The sequence below is a fragment of the Hippichthys cyanospilos genome, chromosome 18 (genome assembly GCF_059441005.1).
Source record: "Hippichthys cyanospilos isolate Australia breed blue-spotted pipefish chromosome 18, RoL_Hcya_1.0, whole genome shotgun sequence".
In the NCBI taxonomy this organism is placed as follows: Eukaryota; Metazoa; Chordata; class Actinopteri; order Syngnathiformes; family Syngnathidae; genus Hippichthys; species Hippichthys cyanospilos.
Genome location: NC_142386.1, coordinates 15,255,468 through 15,278,327, shown reverse-complemented (window position 1 = coordinate 15,278,327; position 22,860 = coordinate 15,255,468). Strand labels below are relative to the sequence as shown.

Below are 22,860 nucleotides of genomic sequence, written 5' to 3'. Positions count from 1 at the left end.
CGCTGAGACCTTAGAAGGATCCATGCAAATGTGGTCCTGGGATATGATGTACCCCAGAAAGGAAACAGAAGTGGAGTGAAACTCACATGTTTCAGCTTTGACATTTAGTGAGTTTTCCAGCAGGCGTTGTAGGATGAACTGGACATGCTGCACGTGCTCCGAGTTCGGGAGAACACTAAGATGTCATCCAGATATGCAAAGACACATTGGTCCAACGTGTCTTGCAGGACATCATTAATGAGGGCTTGGAACACTGCGGGAGCATTTGTAAGTCCGAAGGGCATTAACAGATATTCGTAATGCCCCACGGGAGTGTTAAATGCCGTTTCGAAGTCGTTCTCTGACGCGAATCAAATGGTATGTCCAGCTTAGTGAAGTGAGAAGCCCACTGGAGAAGCTTTGAAGCCTGAGGTGATGAGTGGGAGAGGGTTCCTAATGGTAATGCTGTTTAAGCCCTGATAGTCAATGCAAGGACAAAGCATGTGGTCATTCTTGGTCACAATAAAGAATCCAGCCCCCGCGGGAGAGGACAAAGGGCGAATGTTTCCTGCCTTTCAAGAATCATTTATGTATCTCTCCACGAAGGAGCTAAACCACAGGTGTCAAACTCAAGGCCCGGGGGCCAGATCCAGCCCGCTACATCATTTAATGTGGCCAGCCAAATGCTAATGACGACTTCAAGTTCCTAGCTAATTTACCAAATTTGTCAAAATTTTAAAGGTAAAATAAAAATAAACATTACAAAATAAATAAAATCTAAAAATTAAAAACATTAAAATATATAATTTACAATAAAAAAACATACAGAAAAAAATGATTTAAAAAAAAAATCACACAAAAAAAAAAACATGGACCACCACCACAACTACCCGCACCCACAACCAATAGTTTTTCTCTGGCCTCTGATTTGATAAATGTTCAAAGATCATATTATACTGAAAATTTCTAACTTCTTTGTCATAATGGCCCTTCCTTAGAAACTATAGCCACAATGCGGCTCACGATAAAAATGAGTTTGACACCCCTGAGCTAAACCATGTAAAATTTTATAAGTAATTAACAACACCTTAAAATCACATCTCATGTGTATTGGAAGCCAATGCAGGTCAGTTAGAATCGGAGTAATATGTTCGAACTTTCTCGTCCTTGTCAATAGTCTCGCTGCTGCCTTCTGTACAGACTGCAGGCTTTTGACGCAGGACATGGGAAGCCCAGAAAACAAAACGTTACAATAGTCTAGGCGTGACATAACAAATGCATGAATTAATGTTTCAGCATCGCTTGAAGAATAGGGCGAATTTTAGCTATTTTGGGAAGGTGAAAAAACGCCGTTCTTGTCGTGTTATTAATATGTGTCCGAAAAGAGAGAGTTGAGTGAAATATCACGCCAATGTGTTTTGCAAAATTACTTTGGGAAAAAGTACAGTTATCCAGGTTCAACGTGGTATTCTTAATCAAGTTCTGATGATGAGCAGGGCCAATAATTAACATCTCTGTTTTATTAGAGTTAAGAAGCAGAAAATTGGAAGACAACCAATCTGGACAAGGCAGGCCTCCAGTTTACAGCACTTACCCGGATCTGTTATTTCTAAAGGCATGTACAGTTGGGTATCATCAGCATAGCAATGAAAACTAATAGCATAGTATTATGGTATAATATCTCCAAGAGGAATCATGTAGATGTTGAACAGCAAAGGACCAAGTACTGACCCCTGCGGGACAACACATGATTTAAGACGTTCTATAAGAATATGATGCTCAATAGTGTCAAATGGCACTAAGGCCAAGCAATAATAATATTAATGAGATGTTGGAATCCATGGCTAAGAGAAGATCATTCGTTACTTTTACAAGGGCTGTCTCAGTTGAGTGGTTGGCCCTTATTAGCTGAATCCGCTCAGTAAAGAATCGCATGAAATCGTGTGCTGAATAGAGGGAACTATGATTAACCTGCTGCTGTTGCGTTAGCTTTGCTCCCGTATCAAATAAATATTTTGGGTTGTTTTTATTAAGACCAATCATTTTGGAAAAGTAATTTGTTTTTGCTAACCTAAGAGCCTCTTTATATTTCAGCAAGCTATCGCACCAGGCCTGACGGAAAACCTTGAGTTTAGTTGTTTGCCATTTACGCTCAAGTTGTCTACTTAACAATTTAAACATACGCATGTCATCCGTACACCACGGTGTGTGCCGCTTCGGACGAGTTTTAAGTTTCAACGGCGCTATAGGGTTTAGGGAATTTAAAAGAACCTTATTGAAATCTTATCGACTGAACCAATGAAAGACGGAAAGGCAGCTGTTGCGAAAGGCAGTAGTTCAGAAAGTGCAGCAGTGGTTGATGAGTTAATATCACAGCTCTTAAAGCCTTGGTTGTGGTCAATAAGACCACACTAAGCTATGACTTCGAATGTTATAAGATAATGATCAGACATAGCGTTAGTATACGGCAAAATTGTGACATTTGAGGCAGTTAGGCCACAGGTTAACATTAAATCTAAGATATTACCATTCCGGTGTGTCGCTGCTTCTATTATTTGTGTAAAACCAAATGCATCGATTATTGCTTGAAATGCTACAGTAAGTGGCTCCAATGGGGAGTTAATATGAATATTGAAGTCACCAGTAATTAAAAGATTATCTGCAATGAGATATTAAATCAGCCATAAATTCAGGGAATTCATCTAAGAATCTAGAGTATCGACCAGGAGGACGGTAAATAACTACCACATAGAATGGTGGTGAGGAACTCGATCGCATAACAAGAGCCTCAAATGTCTTGAACGTGTGATTAGTGCTTGTGCTAAATTTAAGATCAGATTCTCAAATTAGGGTGACACCTCCCCCTTTTTTACAAGGACGGGCATTGTGTGGGCCCACAAAGATTGGGGGTGGGGCCTCATTTAATGATAAAAATTCATTTGGTTTTAACCAGGTTTCACAAAGACCAAGCACTTTAAGATTGTGATCTGTAATAAAATCATTTACAAGAAGGGCTTTTTGGGGGGGAGTGACCTAATATTTATGAAGCCGAATTTGAACTGGGAATTTTTTCTTGTACTATTCTTAGTCTTCATGTTGGTAGAACTAATACTAACAAGATTTTGATGGCTGGGGCTTGGTTTGTATTTTGAGAAATTAAAACCTCATCGCAGTGTTAGTAATGTAGGAATTCGATTGTTGATGGTTACAGCGCAGATATTAATATTAATATTCTGCCTAGGTACTAGTATGCCACTAATCCGACCGTTTAAGAAGGCACGGCTACTTTCCTTAATCAACACCACCTCAGCAGAAATCTTATCACTAGGGGATAAGATTGCAGTGATTTAGACTAAGTATGCTATTGTTACGGGTGGGGACTGGGACGTAACACTATGTGTGTTTTAGCAGTCCAGCCTAGCGCCAGTTAACTCTAGCCTTAACGACTCCACACCCGCTCTAGCAGGCTCGCGACTCGCCTGCAACCTGACATGCTCTAATGTGAGAAGTCATGGAAGGCTCAAACAGTAATCTATGTTTCTAGAAAGAGTGATGGCGCCTTCACAGTTAGGGTGAAGGCCATCCATCTTTAGCAGGTTGGGCCGGCCTCAGAAAGAGGGCCAATTATCTACAAACCGAAAACCCTGCTCTCTACAAACTAGCCATCCACCGGTTAAACTAGAATAATCTGCTAAACCTCTCATCATTGCCTCTCGCAGGCAGAGGGCCAGAGACAATAACTCGATGCCGACTCATCTTTCTAGCGAGATTACAAGTCCTAGCTATGTTCTTCTTTGTAATCTCAGCCTGCCTCATTCTAGTATTGTTGGATCTGACATGTATCACTATGGCCGAGTAACTAGTGTTGTTTGCACTAAGCTGGTGCCTTAGTGTAAATCTGATTAAAATAAATAACCAAGTGCATCAAAAGTGTCCGGAAAAAAAATTATGCCAATAAATAAAAAATAGGTCCTAGAAGAGCTTTTTCCCTGTGGTCATCTGTGCCCCCACCACCACCACCACCACCACCACCACACACACACACACACTGTTTGAGAAGGAATGGCCAAAGGTATGTCCATTTCTGACCACAGATGTAAGGTTGGGCTTGTCATTGTTGTAGTGGGCACGGCAGAACTTCTTCGTAGCCTACCGAGTGCACGGGCTGACTACATCATACCAGTAGTCACAAATATCATGCTAACGCTCATACAAGCACGGGTTGCGTGTGTTGGTGAAAAATGCAGAAATCTTTTCCTCTCTCTCTCTCCCTCCCACTCTCATTTTCTCTCGGTCTCAAGCTCTATCCCCCCCACCCCCCTTCTCGACTGCTCCCTCTCAGGCATCCCCAATCAACACACCGTTGAGTGTGCATGGAATGTCTCACTCTGTCTTTGTGTCTCAGAGTGTGGAGCTGGTGTTTCCTGGCATCTGGTAAACGGATGGAACATTTGCCTTGATGCCTCCCCTCCCAGTAAGATGTACGCAGACGCGGGCACGACCCAGAAAGCTGGGGGGGGGGTTCCACTGATGAATTAATTGAGTGATTGTCATCACAAGGGCGGCGCTAGCGAATGAGTGGACACGGTTGTGCTTTAGACCCGTCGCCAGCCAGGGAACGGCACGCCCAGCGTGGGAACTGGCTGAAGGGAGCCGGCTGACTCCACACGCCGCAGGTAAGCTGCATGAAGCGCGCACCCACACTCATCCTCTCTGTGTGCGTCTGCACCTGTTGTGAGGCAAGCGCCCTTTATGGACCCATGATCCTCATCAACTTGATCATCATCAGAGAAATAGGCTTCATCATCTTGAAGAGTTTGAATGTGTGCAACATTTTGATGAGCACATGCAGTGTGCATGGGAACATATTTTAGTTGTGTGTGCATGTGTCCTAGGTCCACCCTTCAAATTCAAAACATCCACATATATTGAACGGGTGTCAAACTGAGGTCCCCACAAGCAGCAATTGCCCAAAAAAGTTGTCTGATTTCAAATAACTGTAAGTTGTCCAATGAAAGCTGACACATGATATTGATTGAACATTGTTTCAAGTTCTCTTAAGTACTTTACTTTACATTACAGGTCATTCAGGAAAATGTATTTGATTTTTCTTTTTCTTGTTTTTGTCTGCTCATTTTCATGCATGTAGTTAAACAAGAAGCTGAAAAAAGAGACGTTAATCTAGGTTTTGGAGAAGGACAGTAGAGACAAGGCCGGCTTTAAAAATTTGTTTAAACATACCTCAGTTCAAACATTTGGGAAGTGAAAAAAAATTGGCTGCTTTTATGTCATGTATAAACATGGTCAGGTTAAATAGTAAGGGAAGTATGCAAAGCTTTTGTAGATTCTGGTGGGTCACATCAGTGTCACGCCGCCCTTAAAACAGACAAAGCAGCAGAATATTGCAAAAAAAAAAAAAAATTCAATGACATGCAACCAAAATGTCTAATTCATATCTTTGCATTTTGGGTAAGGAGACACTTCGATGTACAGCTCTTTTGATGTTAAAGTGCTAGTTTCGTTTTCTGAGCCAGATGTTGAGCTACATCTATGTTTTTGTGGATAGGTAAACAAAAAAGGAGAAAAAGTTCAAGTAAAGGTGATTTGTTGAAACAATAATCAAATGGACTTATGTTTGTAATTGTATATTTTGTATTAAGACGGTCCAATTTAACAAATGTATAAAGAAGTGAAGATCTAAAAGGTCAACCCGATAGTAGTGTACTTTAGCTGTAATAAATCAGGTTATGCGTGTTGTTGCCTTGAATGTGACATCATCTCTTGTGTCACCCAAACGCCAAAGGAAAAGTGTGTGCTGAGCCATTGCAAGCAATGGGACATCTCATTCACTCTAATGTTTTGTTTGACTCAAACTTGTTTTAACATTAGTGCCAAAGTGTTGTGAGTCGTCGCTGGGGAACCGTTACGGAGTGGCTGGCATTCAATGAAAAGTGTGTGCGTGTGCATGCCATTGTTTTTTGCTACATGATGGGATGGTGTGTAGACCAAATCATGAGTTTTACAGTTTTTGTGGAGTCTCTTTTTATGGAGTCTCTTGGATTTGTGTGGACCTTTTTAGTGACCCCACAAGTTCAGAGCTCTTTTGAGTCTTTAGCTTGCCTTTAGAGAATAGGTTTGAAAGTGCTTCTGAATTATATTTTGCCAAGCCCCCTAAGAAAGAGAAATCTTTTCGTCCCCCCCAACTCGGCACGCTGACTGTAAATAAGATTATTATCTATAAAAATTGTAGAAGTAAAATACCTCAACCTGTATTCTTTTTAACAAAAGAAAAAAGCAATAGAAATCAACTTTCAACAACTTTTAATAATTTTTTACAGTGTTTACATGGGTTACAGATTAGTCTAAAGCAAAACAAACAAACCAAATGCATCTAAATGCCTGAAACTAAAAAAAAAGAAGATGTTTTGTTTTATCTTATTTTTTTTTATCTTATTTTATTGCAATTACACTGTACATAACAAAAACAAAGCCTTTTCCTTGGGGTCATCTGCGCCCCTCCTGGCATCATCTTGCACCCCACCAGGGGGACGAGCCCCACTATTTGAGAAGCACTGGGTTAGGTAAGGGTTAGGTTTAGACAATCTTTTGTGAAGGTTAAGGTCAACCTAAGCGACATATCGTTTTTCTTGATTAATTTGAGTTTTTTTGTTACAGCTGATTCAATATTATAAATAAAATTGATTTTACTTCCTTAGTTTGCAAACCTCAGGAGCTTTCATAGCTTCTGCATTCCTTTTTTTTTTTTTTATGTCAGACTCACACCAAACAGAAGGCGAGTGCATCATGGCTACAGCTAAATAAAGTGAGCCTTTTGTTTTTAAAAGACAGGAGATGTACCGTCAGTGGGTTGGTAGTTGTTTGGGTTTGCAGACGTGGAGATATTACTGCTGCAACGTTTATTCACAATTAATTTATTTCAGCAACTACATCACAAGCTACTACTCGACCGAGTAGGCCTATGTAATGTGTCAAGCTTTGCAAGAGAGACAAGACCTCCAGCAATCTGCTGCTAAAAAGCAGCTCACCGAGGATGTCATTAACACTTGGAAGCACGAATGAGGGGCACGATGGAGAGCAATCACCAAAGTGGCCACCATACACACAGTGGACAGGCTGCTCTTCCTTGCTAAAAAAAAAATATATATATATATAAAAAAAAAAAAAAAAAAAGAGGAGATGTAACAAGCACACACCTCACGTCTTGCATAGAATAAACCAGAATGTCTTTATTGTTATTGTATAGCTCGTATACCACGGATTTGGCAACACCTTATCCAAATGGTTTTGTTTGTATGGTTGTAAGTGATGCAAATTGCAATGCATATCTTTAAAAATATTGAAAAAAGTTTTCAGGTCAATCTCATTGTATGTATCTCATACAATGCTACCTTTGTTTACAGAGGTATTTCATATCAGGTATAATTTTCGTACTTTCATTCAAAGAGGGATTTTGGGATGTTAAGTGCTAGCTAAAATAAAAGCAAAACTTTTTTTGAATTTTCTGTCATTTTTACTGTTTTTTTTTTTTTTTAAAGAAAGAGGAGGGGGGAGATTAGGAAAAACTCGTCCAGCACTAGGTTAAGGTAAGGTTTAGGGCAGGGGTTGGCAACCTATTTGACTCGAGGGCTGCAAAGGCTAAATTTTAACAAAAAAGGCTGGACCATGATCAGATGGATGTAGTGTTTTGATAATCCACCTCAGAGAAAAAAATGTGGAATATCTAGAAAACGCATGCTTTAATGTCAATAAATGGATTACAGTATATAAGCATGACAAAGGTAGTCAATAACAAACCTTTAAATGAACAATGTTGCTATTTTTAAAGTAATGATTGTTTTGCTATCCTTCAGGATAATAACATTATCACTCTCTTCCAATTGATCCGTTATTTCGAGGGGGCTGCACACACGAGGGTGTTTTATGCTGCTAAAGAAGCGTCGGAATAAAACAAAAGAATGGAAAGAGGCGCTTGTAGTGTAGTGCAACAAGGTGACCTGGAAATAAAAACCTGCCCTTGAGGCAAACATGCTTCAAATAATTGGATCTGTTTTCTAATAGCGTTATAAGTAAATGCTATCAAAAACCACGCGTGATCCACCAAGCTGCTGCCAATACTTGTGTTTGTTGGTCCATCTAACTCCCTCCCTCTGCTCCATTATGCTTTTTCAAACTCTCGTGCACCCTTTCATGGTGTTTACACTTTTGCAACACGCACACACTCACAGACACACACACAAGCCAGGAATGTCACCCAAGACTTAAAAGGTTAGTGCATTAGCAATGTGCATATGTGTGTGTGTGTGTATATATCTGCATGTGCAGAAGGAAGATGCCGTTTCACCACGTGCGCGCGGGGCTCCTCTATCCCGAAAACTACCTGAGCAGCTCTCTCACGGAAGGCACTGAAGCCTTCAAGCTGACCAGCATCTCCACCGAGGAGCTTGGAGGTCAGTCGCCATCTTGTGCCAATTTATCTCCCTGGGTTATGTTTCGGGCTTGTGTGCATGGCTTTAATATTCCATCATCGGACATTATTGATTGGAAGGATTGTGGCCTCACTTGGTGTGAAATCAGCTCCAGCAGCACATACGGTATATACATTGCATACAGTATATCGTACCGCGAGCCTGAAGCTATTGGTATTGTGTGTCTCTGTGGTCGAATCCGCTCGGACTGGTGAAGGTTTCTGAAGGCCCGCCTTCTCCGGGCCCTTAATCAATCACACACACGTACAAACGTGTGTGCACACACAAACAGATCGAGTTCCATTTGGGGACAGCTGAAGGAGCATGCACCAGCTGCATTCAAAAAAATCTTTTTTGGTTTGCGGAGCTCCGACGAGATGAAGGATGGAAAATGCTATGGGCTTGCAAATTGTCACACACTGTTTTTGTTTTATTGAGCTTGTCAATTATTATTCGGGATGCACACTTAGCCTCACTCTGGGCACATTTGGTTCACAGTTCTGATTCAACCAGCACCAGATAGCTAGTGGACTTTGGGTTTTTAGCAAAATTTAGTCCATCCGTTTTAGACTTGATTAGGTCCAGAAAAAGTCATGAAAAGTGGGTTGTCTGTCTGTAGCCTGTCCAATATGGTCCAAATTTAACCCCCAAATAGTGATTGATGATATGGTTGTGTTGAGCCCAATTGACTCCAAATTTAGTTCAAAAATAGTAGTTGAAAACTGGATTGTGTTTTACCCCATCTAATGTGCTCCGAATTTACTCCATATATAGTCACTGGTCAGTGAGGCCATGGAAAACAACTTCCGGGCGGCTTTGCGGAAATTCTGGTCCACCATCCGGCGTATCAGTAGGGGGAAGCAGTGCACCATTAATACTGTGTACAGTAGGGATGGGGCGCTGCTGACCTCAACTCGGAACATCGTGAACCAGTGGACAGAATACTTCGAAGACCTTCTCAATTCCACCGACACGTCTTCCTCTTAGGAAGCAGAGACTGGAAACTCCGAGGTGGACTCTCCCATCTCTTGGGCTGAAGTCACCGAGGTGGTCAAAATACACCTTGGTGGCAAAGTCCCGGGGGGGTACGAGTTTCGCCCAGAGTTTCTAAAGGCTCTGGATGTTGTAGGGCTGTCCTGGCTGACACACCTCTGCAACACCGCTTGGAACACGGGGACAGCACCTCTGGATTGGCAGACTGGGGTGGTGGTCCCCTTTTTTCACAAGGCTGACAGGTCCCACTACACAGGGATCACACTCCTCAGTCTCTTCAATAAGGTCTAGTCATCGATGCTGAAGAGGAGGGTGCATCAGAAAGTCAAACCTCTGATTCAGGAGTAGCAGTGTGGTTTTGTCTCGGCCGTGGAACAGTGGGCCAGCTCTACGGTGCATGGGAGTTCGCCCAACCAGTTTACATGTGATTTGTGGACTTGGAGAAAGCGTTTGACCATGTCCCTCGGGGAACTCTGTGGGGGTGCTTCGAGAGTACAGGGTACCAGATGCCCCGATACATGCAGTTCGGTCCCAGTACGACAGAGTTTGGTCCACATCTCTGGCAGTAAATTGAAATCGTTTCTGGTGAAGGTTGGACTCTGCCAAGGCTGCCCTTTGTGTCCGCTTTTCTAGGTGCAGTCAAAGCATTAAGGGGGTCCAGTTTCTGGGTCTCAGCATTTCATCACACCTATTTGCAAATGATGTAGTGCTATTGGCCTCCTCACAATGTGACCTCCAACTCTCACTGGAGCAGTTCACAGCTGAGTGTGAAGCAACTGGAATGAAGATCATCAACTCCAAATCCGAGACCGTGGTCCTCATTTGGAAAAGGGTGGAGTGCCCTCTCCAGGTCGGGGATGAGGTCCTGCCCCAAGTGGAGGGGAACGGGAGACCGACAGACAGATTGGTGCATTTTCTGCTGTGTTGCGGACACTGTACCGGTCTGTTGTGGTGAAGAAAGAGCTAAGCCAAAAGACGAAGCTTGTGATTTACTGGTCGATCTACGTTCCTGCCATCACCTATGGTCATAAGCTGTGGGTCATGACCGAAAGAACGAGATGCCGGATACAAGCGGCTGAAATGAGTTTCCTCTGCAGGGTGTCCGACTCTCCCTTAGAGATAGGGTGAGAAGCTCAGTCATCTGGGAGAGGTTCAATATTGAGCCGCTGCTCCACCACGTTGAGAGGAGCCTATTGAGGTGGTTCAGGCATCTGGTTAGGATGCCTCACTGGTGAGGTGTTTCTTGCATGTACCAACAGGAGAAGGCCCCAGGGACGACCCAGGACTCGCTGGAGGGACAATGTCTATCGGCTGGCCTGGGAACGCCTGGGGATCCTCCCAGAGGAGCTGGACAAAGTGGCTGGGTAGAAGGAAGTCTGGGCATCCCTGCTCAAACTGCTGCCCCCGTGACCCGATGTCGGAATACAGTAGTAGAAGTTGGATGGATGGATAGTCACTGAAAATCGGCGACTGTTATTGCCTATCCAATCCCCATCCAAATTTATTCCCAAAATAGACCTTCAAAACTGAAAACTGAGTGCTGTTACACCCAGTCTAGGGGAACTGGGATATAAAAAAAGATACAAACAAAAGATCTTCTAAATCCCTAACTAGCTAGCCAAAAAAAAAAGAAATGACAATTGGCTCAACTATCTACCTAACGCAAAAACAGGAGAAAAAGGGTTAAACATAAATGGCGTCTCCCTCCTACTACTGCTCCATTTACAAATTCTAGACACATAACAAACACAGCGAACAACACTAATGCACACTAATTGCCGTTTTCTGGCGGTGGGATGACCAGAGAGAGTGAGAGTTCATCTCCGGATGTTTAAATTGGGCGGCAATCAGGAGAGCCAGCCAATGGGAGGACACCACCTGCACACAATTGGCTCATTCCAACAAAAGGGCACACACACACACACACACACACACACGCACACACAAACCAAGGAGAGAACACAACAGAACACATACAAAACAACATATGACCCGCGCTGCCTATCAAATGTGGGCATGAAATGGTTAAATAGTTGTTGAAATTTGTGTGTGTATAATTGTCTGTTCAGCCCATTCAGCGCAGACCAAATTTTGTCTAAAAATAGTCGTAAATTAAATTTTTTTTTTTTCTCATTAGGGTCCAAATTTACTAAAAAATTTTGAATATCAGATTTAGAGAAAAGTCGGTAACACTAACCCTCTCATTCTACAAGATGCAATAGCAGGAATGACATGTATTATAACCAAAATTATTAAGGATAATTTTGAGTCCAACAAAATGGCTCTTCCGGGCTTCATATATGCATTACCTGCCAGCATTCTTCACCCTGCATCCACTCCCTGAAGATGGCTAGTCAAGTGGTTCAGACCACTCTTTGAATACAGGGAATTGGGGATTGTTCCTCAGCCGGGGTGGTTTGTAATATCCAGTTGATTCCTGAGAGATGACCCTTCAGGGACAACTGGAACAAGAATAACATAAAAGACATATAGAGTGCACATAGAATTTGAACTCGCCACTAACATCAATTTAATAAGAGCCCTGAGGTTGTTTGAAACACAACATTGTGATGAAACACAATGACACCTAAAGTGTGTTGGTCGCACAGCCGTAATTCATCTGGTTTGGCTGGAAAGAAGCGTTCAAACTCCTTATCAAGATAAATCATCATTTTTAATGGTACTCCTGGTATTCCTTATTAAAAGATTTTATTTTCTACAAAGTTAGAGGCTCTTTGGTGCTCACCATCCCAAAGAGATTTTCCAAGATGTTTTACTCATTGGTTACACTAAAATTTTGGCTCTCAAATGACCAAAATGAATCAGTCAGTTTTTAAATTAAAAGGTTTTTCAAAATAAAATATCTTTCAAACTCAGATAATGCATAGAACGGAAATAATTATTTTGAGTGCGGCCCAGTACCAGTTGACCGGTTGAGGACCCCTGTTCTAGATGACAAAGTTGCATCGCGTTGGAATTCAAAGAAATTTAGAAAACCTAAAAACACACACACACATGTGCACTTGAATATGTGTCCGTGTATCTGTGTGTGCATGTGTGTCAGAGATCCGTGAGGCCTTCCGTGTTCTGGACCGCGACGGAAATGGTTTCATTTCCAAGCAGGAGCTGGGAATGGCCATGCGCTCGTTGGGGCACATGCCCAGTGAGGTGGAGCTGGCCATCATCATGCAGAGGCTCGACATGGATGGTGAGGGACATGCACATGTGCATCATTGCGCCCAGCGCAGGACCACAAAGTGTCCGTAAGGCTGCTTTTGCTCTTGTATGTCTTCTTGAGTCTCAGGAACTTCAATACAATATACTAATTTACTGTTTTGATCCTTATTAATTCAGATGAATCTAACCAAAGGACATGTACACTTCACTACTTGATTAAAAGTATTGTCCTTTGTCGAATATATCTCAAATACAAGTAAAAGTAGTTCAGTTGAAATATTGTTTGAGTAAAAGTACAAATGTATTTGCTTCAAGACAACTCAAGCAAAAGTCCTTGAAAAAGTCCTCAAACATCATTTTCATCAGTGTAATTAACCCACTGATTCAGATTCTGCTGCAGAAACATTAATTCATAGCTCAAAAGCAACATTTCAACTAGTATGAATTATTTTTTTATTTCAAAAACCTGGCACATGCGCTAAAAGCTAGCTAAAACAACACAATGTTACCTTGAGCTGTTGACTCGTTGCTCATTCAGTGGCCTTTTCGGTGCATTTCAGCAATCTTTGGCGGAGGCAATATTTGACAAAAATTTCTCCCTACCTCCTGCTTCACAACATCAATTTTCGACTTCACAAAAGTGAACATTCATAACCTGGGGTCTGACATGAATATCTTTTGCTGTATGTACAACCGCAAGTGGTATGCAGGTTTCATTTAGTGCAGTGTATGGCCAACTGGTGACCTCTGATCACACTGAGTGGCCCCTTCATTTAAAAAATAATAAATGTGGTATTTTTTTACTGTGGTAATTTTTTAATGTATTTAGTTATTGTGTAACATCCAACAACATCTTCAAAGAAGACTGATAAGTTATACGTGTTGCACAAGCCAATGGGTAGGATGAAGAATCCTCCTGCTTGCAGGCCATCTGTGGTTGTCCTTGATTTTGAGTTCAATTGTTTGTGTGCATCTAATCATTTAATGGGCGGAAAAAAACAAAAAAGACATTAAAAAAAACACCTCATCATGGAGGCGTTCACGATCCATCTTAGCCAGATACCCGATACATCTCAGTTGGTTCCTCTCAACATGGCGTAGCAGAGGCTTGCTTGCTAGTCCTCATTCTGGGTGACCAAGCTCATCAGCCTATCACTAAGAGAGAGCTTGGACACTCTGCAGAGGAAACTCATTCCGGAATGTTGTTCCTCGGTCACAACCCAAAGCGCATGACCATAGGTGAGGGTAGGAACATAGATCGATGGCTAAATAGAGACACCATGACAGACTGATACAGAGTATGCGTCATAGCAGACACTGCACTGATAAGCCTGTGGATCTCCTGCTACATCCTACACTTACACATGAACTAGACTTTGAGATACTTAAACTCCTCCACTTTGGGCAGGATCTCATAACCTACCCAGAGAGTGCACTCCACCCTTTTCCAACTGAGGACCATGATCTCTGATTTGAAAATGCTGACCGTTTCATACTATGCTGCGAACCATTCCAGTGAGAGTTAAAGATGATGGCTTGAAGAAGCCAACAGCAGCACATCATTCACAAAAAGCAGAAATGACAACTCTGTCCCTCTATCACTAAGTGTCCAAAACATGCAGCCCCAAAGCCGATAAACACACGACCAATAAAGTCAATTGTCGTACTGCACGTACTGTGGGTGCGTGTGTGTGTGTGTGTGCACAGGAGACGGGCAGGTGGATTTTGAAGAATTTATGACCATACTTGGACCAAAGCTGCTGTCATCAGACAACAGAGAAGGTTTCCTTGGCAAGACCATCGACAACATCTTCTGGCAGGTGACCAGGATGATGATGAAGACAATGGCATCGTAATCATCATCATCATCAGTTCTTTCTTCTTGTTTTTGAAGCCAAAATTAACAGACTTAATATCTTTAAGGTCCAATGGAATTAAAGTGTTTTTTACTTTGTGAGCATGTGCGTTTGTGTGGGTGTGTGTGTGCGTGTTTTCACAAGCAGTTTGACATGCAACAGCTGTCTTTGGATGAGCTGAAGCAGGTCCTGTTCCACGCTTTCCGCGATCACCTGACCATGAAGGACATTGAGAACATCATCATCACTGAAGAGGAAAGCCTTAACGAGGCCTCTGGAAACTGTCCCGAGTACGAGGGAGGTCAGAACATCAACGCCACACCTTCCCTCACTTTCATGAGCACAAGCACAACATGAAAAATGTTTGAGCTTCATTTGGAGCTTCATCGCTAAAGGCTGCCAGTACTTGCAAAATGGGCCTGCACTATTTTGTTGTTGTTTCTGTTGATTTTTGACCGAAACTTGGCGTGAGACATGGGTCTGGAGGTTCTGACGGCTATTTTAACATTTTAAGTGCCTCACACAAATGATATCTGCAAACACATTAGTGGCGGCATGGCACGGCGGCAGAGCGGCCGTCTCCCAGCCGAAAGGCCGTGGGTTTGATCTCCCAACCATCGAGACCGTATTTAAGTGTCCTTAGGCAAGACACTGAACCCAAAGTTGCTCCTGATGCTGCGTCATCAGTAGGTAAATTACTAGTTAGTGTAAAGCATTTTGAGTAACTAGAAAGAAAAGCGCTATATAAGTGAAAGTCCAAGTCCATTTACTAGTATAAACACGGCGTTCTAAATTATATTGCATTTGTGGAGTATGAAATAAGCAGCAAAATTCACCAGTTTTTATCTATCCCGGATGGGTGGCCATTTTGTTACTTGCTGACAACTGAAAATGACATCACATTTGCTTAGGGCTCAGGTAATGACCGATCATGGCTCAGCCTTATGAACATCACATGACCAAACTCAGAAAAGTGGTGGTCTTTGATTCATGGTTTAAAAAAAACGTTCACTTTGTTAAAGTGGTCTGTAGCATGCACATGACTCTATGCGTAAGTTACTGAATAAGTACAGAAAGATAGCAATATGACTGCGATGTTGGGTTTGACTCCAAAGATAAAAATCTTACTCCAGAAATGAAAACTGAGCAATGGAACGGAAGTTATTTTGGTTCAAACTCAGGCCTAATTCACCATACTTCATGTCCAGAATAGGGTCATAGTTTGCCAGTGATCTGGCCTTCAAAAAAGAAAGCACACAATCAAATATTAAAAAGACAAATACCCAAGTGCTAACACAAGCCGCTTTATAGTTATCAGTCTCACTGCTCAATATTCAAATGTTCACATACTTCACTACGGTGGCCCTGAAGTGCAAATGAAAAAAACAAATACCGAAGCAAAATTAAAAAAAAACACACATTTACAAAAGACGAAACAAAACAAAGAAAGAAAAACGCGTTTCAAAAGACAAAACAAAACAAAAAAATAGAAAAACGCAATTCAAAAAAGAAACGTAAAAAAAAAAAGAAAAAACTTTTTACAAAAGTTGGAACGCATGCAACATTTTCACAAATGCACGCAACATTTTGAGTGGACACAAATGGCAACACCACTGCCGCCTAGCAACTTGGCATTATTGTAAATAAATAAAATCACACTATGTAGATTCCTGTCGCAGCGATTTATTTTATTTCCAATAAACAAAGCCATTTGGGTGGAATTTTTTTTTAACATACAAAGGGAGGGGGTGGAATTTGACGTTTTAAATAACCCTGGTTGTGTGTGGACAAGGCCTAAGCCATTTGAGCTAAATTAAAGCTAATGGCATGAATTCAAAGTGGTCTTAGGGTTCCTCCAAGATCTTTGACAAGGCCCACGAAATGCAATCTTTTGAACGTAGCACAGCAAATAATCATAAGAAGAAGAAGAAGAAGAAGAATGGATTAAATTTATAATGTACTTTCCATTCAACAGAATCTCAAAGTGCTTCAAGCAGAGCGGAAAAATTAAAACATAGCATCAATAAAAATAGTAGTATAAAACATGACTACCAAAGGCATCAGTAACTTAAGTGAATGCTTTACTAAAAAGGTTAAGACCTCTTTTAAAAGAGTCCACTGACTGTGGTGCTCTCAGATTTGGTGGAAAAGCATTCCAAAGTTTTGGGGCGACTGAGCAGAAAGTCCAGTCACCCTTAGTTGGTAGATTTGTCTTTACGGGTTTAAGGAGGTTAGTGTTAGAAGAGCGGAGGTAGCGAGTTGATGTATGTGGGGAGAGTAGTGCCTTGAAGTACTTGGGGGTTTTGATGTGTAAGGAGGGCGATATTGTATTCGGTCTGGAACTTTATGGGAAGCCATTGGAGGGATTTGGGGATATGGGGGTAATGCATTCACACTTTCACACCTTTGTTAGAATCCTGTATATGCAAGAGATTTTTTAGTTCTTGCCGGGGAAGTGCGTTGCAGTAGTCCATCCTGGAGGAGACGAAGGCATGGACAAGTTTTTCGGAGTCAGCCATGGTGAGCGCGGGGCAAAGTTTTGAAACATTTCGTAAATGGAGAAAGACGTTTTTGTAAACATAATTAACATGAGTTTCAAAATTTAACTGAGGGTCTATTTTAACTCCAAGGGTTGTAATAACAGGTGAGAGAGGAATGTCTTGACGCGTGATAGAGGAATGTCTTGACCGGAAAAAGTGATATTGGTTATGGGAGATAAGTTGATATGATGAGGGGTGCCAATTTGAATTTTTTCAGTTTTGAAAGTGTTGAGCTGCATGAAATTGGTATTCATCCACCCCTCCACCAGAGTGAAGGGTTTCATCCCACAAACATTTTCCTCAATCTCTTGCTGTGAGGTGCTGAAGAAATAACAGAGGGGGTGGGAAACCATAGGCAGTGGTACAAAATTTTGGACAGGTGGAATGACAGGAGCAGAGAGAAGAGAGTGGAGAGATAAACTACGTACACGACACAGATGAGAAGTTATGATGGCATGAACATGCAGAACGAGATGTGAGGACACAAGACCAATGAGGTAGTGCAAAAGCAGGGATCAGAGAGCTGCTGTTTTGTCGACATGAAAGGTCAAGAGAGGGGTATACGTGTCAAATATGGCGTCCCCAGCTTCCTTCTTTCCTTCCTTTATTCCCCTCCTTCCTTTCTTGTCTTTTTTTTTTAAACACAAGCCCCACTCCAATCATATGGTAAGGACCACTAGCAAGCTTGATTTTGAATTATTTAGAATGGTGACTATATGAGGACACACTTGGTACCCGTTAGCATGTCCACCTATTGTGACCCACTCATGAATTAAGGGTGTTAGCTGGACTTTCTCAAACTTAATTGAGCTTGACTTAAGTTGTTTGACATTTGACATGACAAATATAGCAGCACGGCACCAAAATAAAAGCCACAGAAGGTTTAACGCAAAAGCTCATTACTGGCTTGATCGTGTCAATAAAATTGAAGTGGGTGGTCTTCTGGTATTGTCTGAAGGGCAAATAGTTCATCGTCATTTCTGCAACGTCTTGAAATGTCCTGCCTCTCACAGCCTCAATAGACAAACAAAACAGACACCCTATTTGTGGTCAATACATGCAAAATCCTTATTGGTGATGTTTGTTGTTGTTATGTGGCGCTTCAGTGCATCCCAAGAAGAAGAACCGGCAGACATGTGTGAGAAAAAGTCTCATCTGCGCCTTCGCCATGGCCTTCATCATCAGTGTCATGCTCATCGCCGCCAATCAAATGCTGCGAAATGGCATGGAGTGAAATCGCTTCACTGTGACCTCCCCCAGTCGGAAGGCGAGGGGACCCAGACAAAGGCCTGCAAGGATCCCAGCAACTCTCTGTGTTTCGGTTCTTTGAGGTCAGGAGCAGGATGGTGACTTGGCCGCTTGTCTAATTTTTAAGATGTCAGTCGCTCTTTGACGCCAACTGGACAATTGGGACCGTTTGATAAACTGACACAAAGAGAAATAATTTGATTTGGATGTGTTTCCAGACACAGACTGCCTTTTAAAACGAATTTTACATTTACTGATGACAAGAAAAAAAAAAACAACAAAACTCATTAAGGTGCTTGGACCCATTCCAACCCCCTCTTGCTCTTCCTTCTCTTTTATTGTGGGTCCTGGCATGTTCTCGAGTGTTCTTCAACCATCACAACACTTACGTACATGTTCAGTCACAGCAACATTGTGTGTATATGTGTGTGTGCATATGTGTGTGTGTGTATGTGCATGTGCGTGGGTGCGCAGAAGAGCTGATGCTGGTAAAACAAAAAAATAGGTTGAAGATGAGCATCTCATTGTAATTTCATGAATATGTATGTGTGTGAGCTTGGGCACGTGCTCGTGCAGGTCTATATAGGTCATCTCAGAAGTGCATAACATGCAATGAGTTACATGCAATTCAACGCACACTCTTGTGTTGTGTTTAAAAAACAATTGCGTGCAGGTGATTATGTCAAAATCGCGAGCAAGCAATGAAAGATTTTGAGTGAGTAAAAATAGATTTTGAGCACAGATAAAAATATTGAGCGCGCAAGAATAAGATTTTGAGTGAGCAACGATGGACTTTGAGCACAGAAAAACTTTTTGCTTGCTCAAAATCTCTGAATGCTCGCTCTCTGTAGCCCTCCCTCCCTCTTTCAACATTGAGCTCTCCGCTCGATCGAGTTGTGTCCGCTCCGGGCATTCGGTTTGGCACACACGTTCCGAAAGTGCCACAAAACTGGCCAATCAGAGCTAGTAGATTAATTAATTGATTAATTGCTTGGTCTCCAACTCGATTGCTTGTTGTGTTCACCAAGAAAGAGTAAACGAGATTGCGTCACATCGACTCGGGTGGGAGAAGGTAGTCTTCTTTGGAAACATCGTATGGGCATTATTTTTAATACAGTGGACCCCCATGTTACAGCGTCCCAGGCTTACTTTTTTTCATGTTGCGAGTTTTTTCGTCCCCTCTTTATGGTATTTTTCCGGTTTTGTGACAAAACAACTGCCATGACCCTAGGGGCTTGGCTGTATTTGTGTTGTTTTGTGTTGCCGTCAATGCCTTCATGTAACTCGTCACTACAATGCTGGTCTGCTAATGGTCGTTGTGTCCTTACGGAGATGCTGGTCTGCTATTGGTCGGCCTCACTCGTTTCAAAATGGCTGAATGGTAACGCTTTGTTCTATCGTGAGTGGTTACAAAAACGTTTTTATAGTTCATTTTACTGCTTAATTCAAACTTGAATGGTTTAGCCATGGGTCCCAAGATTGCTAGTGATGTTAAAGAGAAGTAAGAAGATGATTTATATGGAAACGATGCTGGAGCTAATCAAGAAATACGAAGCAAGTCTAGCCTAGGCTACCCTTACTAAGGAATATGGGCATAACAAGCACCACTCAAAGGTGAATAAATCCTTTCTATATTTTTTATTTATGATGTTTTCTGATTGTATTCATGTATGTTATATATACATAGAACTTACTATTCTATTTTGGTGCCAATTTTTTATATGTATGTACAATTTTTATGTTTTTACCTGAGGTTCTAAACGTATTAGCTATTTAAAATAGGTTTGGATTGCCCTCCATACGGTGAATTCGTCTTTCGAGCCCAACCACGGAATGGATTAATCTCGTAACACGGGGGCCCACTGTATTATTATTATTATTACTGTATTGTCTCATTCAGTTAAAGTACCTTCTTAGTATTTAAACTTTCAAGATAAAAGACCACCTCCTGCCCAAGTCGATTTAACGCAATCTCATTTGTTCTTTCCGGGTGAACACAACAAGCAATCTAATTCGAGACCAAGCAGTCAATAAATGTACTTTTCCATCGTTGTTTGCTCAAACACCTATCATTGCACGCTCAATATTTTTTCTGTGTTCAAAACCTAGTTCTGCTCGCTCAGAATCTTTCATTGCTCGCTCGAGATTTGTGGCACAAATGTAATTCCATAGGTGATGGACTCGATGAAGCGCACGGGAGTAGGAGGTTGCTCTTTAGTGGCCCATTTGTGAGGTGTAGCCGTCCCAACTAGAACTTGTCTTGAACAACTTGGCAAAGTATTTCCAATGTTGAATGTTTGCGTTTGCAAGAATTAGTAGTGACTTGACCTCAAAAAAAAAAAAAAAATATATATATATATATATATATATATATATATATATATATTTTTTTTTTTTTTTTTTTAAATATATTTGCTCATTTATAGTAGCATGGAGCAATTATGTACTTAGATTAAATCTGAGTTGATTAAAAGAAAAATATTGCTGTTTCCACATATGTCAATAGAATTATGATTATATAAGATGTTACTATGCGATTTACGCTAAAACCAAACTCGTCCACCAAACTTTCACAGATGGGATCTCCTCCAAGCCTCTCAAGAACTCAATGAGATTGATTTGGATTGCCCGTTCTGTTGCCTGCATCTGCTGCTGATGTTGAAGCCCACCTGAAACCAGTGGCAGCCACTTGAATTTGACGTTCAATGGAACTTGATCCTAAACAAGCTTGTCTTACACTCCGCTTTGCTTGGATGATTCTTGTTTGCCACTCTTGTAGCGTTTGTCAACAACTCCCGACTAGATTGAAGTAATGTGGGGTTTTCATTAGTTTAGCTGGATTACTATCTTAAGAAAAAAATCATAATATCACAAGCATATTCTGGCAAAGGTCAGCATCGGGGGCAAATCCAAAGTCACATAACAATGACCACTCACTTCTAGGGTCACGTGAACTCACCAGTCGACATGCGAGGAGGAAGAAAACAGCAATACAAAAGCTGGGCTCCAACTTGGGAAAATGTGCAAAGAAAACACCTTTATACAATAAAGTTTTGTTTTGATACCAAATGTGCACTTGTGCTTCCTCGTCACTTCTGTCCTGACAGGGAAATCCAAAAGTGAAAGTTTCAGGTCATGTTTGAGGCAGTGTCAGATCCGGCTCCAGAAAGTCAAAACCCTGCCACAGTTTGTGGATGAGAAGCTGGTAGAGGGTCACCAGTGTGGTGCCTGTGGGCATCAGATAGCCTGCGAGGATCAAATTTGTAGCCCGCAGGCCTGTTCTGCAAATAGCTTACAAGAGGTTGAACATTGGTTATTTTCTATGAATTTTACAAACAATTAGACATATACTTCATGTAAATAACATATTTCACATGATTTACATATTTACTACAGGTGTTCCATAATTATTGTGAGAAATCATTAACATGAAACTGGTGCCCTTGTTATTAGTCAGTACTAAAGAAACAGCTCTCACTTTCAAAAATCTTGGTGATCCCTGTGTTTTGCAGTTTGAGGTATGGCTCAATGTGGGCTGCAGGTTAAACATTTTACTCCGCCCACATGGAGTCTAAGCATTTATTTTTATTTATTTACTCATTTTTAAACTAAATGCAGGTGTCTTTAATTGTGCCAACTTATAGCATCAAGCTTATTAGTTTCATTTCTTGACAAAACTCATCTAGTAGATTAAAAAACTAATTTAACCACACAATTGGTTGAGTCGAAGCACCTGTTGGCTTAACCCTACCTGTGGCATGGTTTTTACTTTCTGGACATGGATTTTCAATCACTGTCAAATATTACAAAAACTATTGTGGTATATTTTCAAGATGTGACGATAAGTCTTTATTAACTGTTATTAACCTCTCCTAGAGTGTGGGTACAAGTCGCTTTGTAATAGTGGTGAAACAACAAAGACATTCCTTTCCATAGGAAATGCAGGAGGGGGTCAGGGGTTATTGGACCTCTGACCATGCTCCAAGGTGACCAGATGGCCACGTGCCATATAGTCTGAGGGAGATCCAGGAAGTATTTTCAAGACAAAGGAAAGAAGAAAGGGGTGGCGAGATCACATGTGGAGAGTAAAGGAGAGCAGAGTTGTGCACTTTTTTTCTGAAGAAGCTTGAATTGACATCAGTGGTGTTTGCCTGAATAAAATATTTCCCCCCCATTCTGTTTAAGTTTTTTCCATCACCAACTCAGCATTTTCTGGTGCCTGCTGCAGATGGCAGCCGGGATGACCACACCACAAATCACATCACACTATCGACTGCCCCCAACCCAAATGCAACAACCATCTCGGACACCAGTATGGAACTCTAATCCTCAAGGGCCAGTATCCTGCATTTTTTCAAACTCTCTCACCCAAACACACCTGATTCAAATATTTAGCATCATTATTAAGCTCCTGCAGATCTTGCTAACAAGCTAATCATTGGAATGAGGTGTTTTGGGGAGAGAAAACTGGAAAACATTCAGGATGCTGCCCTTGAGGACTGGAGCGCCACACCTCCTTGCTAAATGGATGTTCTGAGGTTCCGCAGGAGCCGGAGCGGCAGAGCTGACCTGCATGCTGGC

At 41.6% G+C, this 22,860-nt stretch overlaps 1 protein-coding gene and 1 pseudogene across 5 annotated transcripts in view; one reads left to right on the top strand and one right to left on the bottom strand.

Annotated features, from left to right (window-relative positions):
• The window catches only part of caln2 (calneuron 2), a 64,127-nt gene extending 43,489 nt beyond the window's left edge, over window positions 1–20,638 (top strand). For 4 of the 5 annotated variants that reach the window (XM_088441090.1, XM_088441088.1, XM_088441087.1 and 1 more), the window contains 7 exons: window positions 4,385–4,460; window positions 4,540–4,655; window positions 8,323–8,447; window positions 12,523–12,666; window positions 14,343–14,455; window positions 14,639–14,792; window positions 18,138–20,638. In XM_088441090.1, the coding sequence (XP_088297216.1) occupies window positions 8,330–8,447; window positions 12,523–12,666; window positions 14,343–14,455; window positions 14,639–14,792; window positions 18,138–18,265 (657 nt within the window). In that variant the 5' untranslated portion in view covers window positions 4,385–4,460; window positions 4,540–4,655; window positions 8,323–8,329 and the 3' untranslated portion in view covers window positions 18,266–20,638. Of the gene's footprint in view, window positions 1–4,211; window positions 4,461–4,539; window positions 4,656–8,322; window positions 8,448–12,522; window positions 12,667–14,342; window positions 14,456–14,638; window positions 14,793–18,137 lie in introns of those variants that run through there. The other variant, XM_088441091.1, reaches the window with a different exon arrangement.
• Window positions 105–1,914, bottom strand: LOC148409131 (uncharacterized; annotated as a pseudogene).
• Window positions 20,639–22,860: the final 2,222 nt, after the last annotated feature.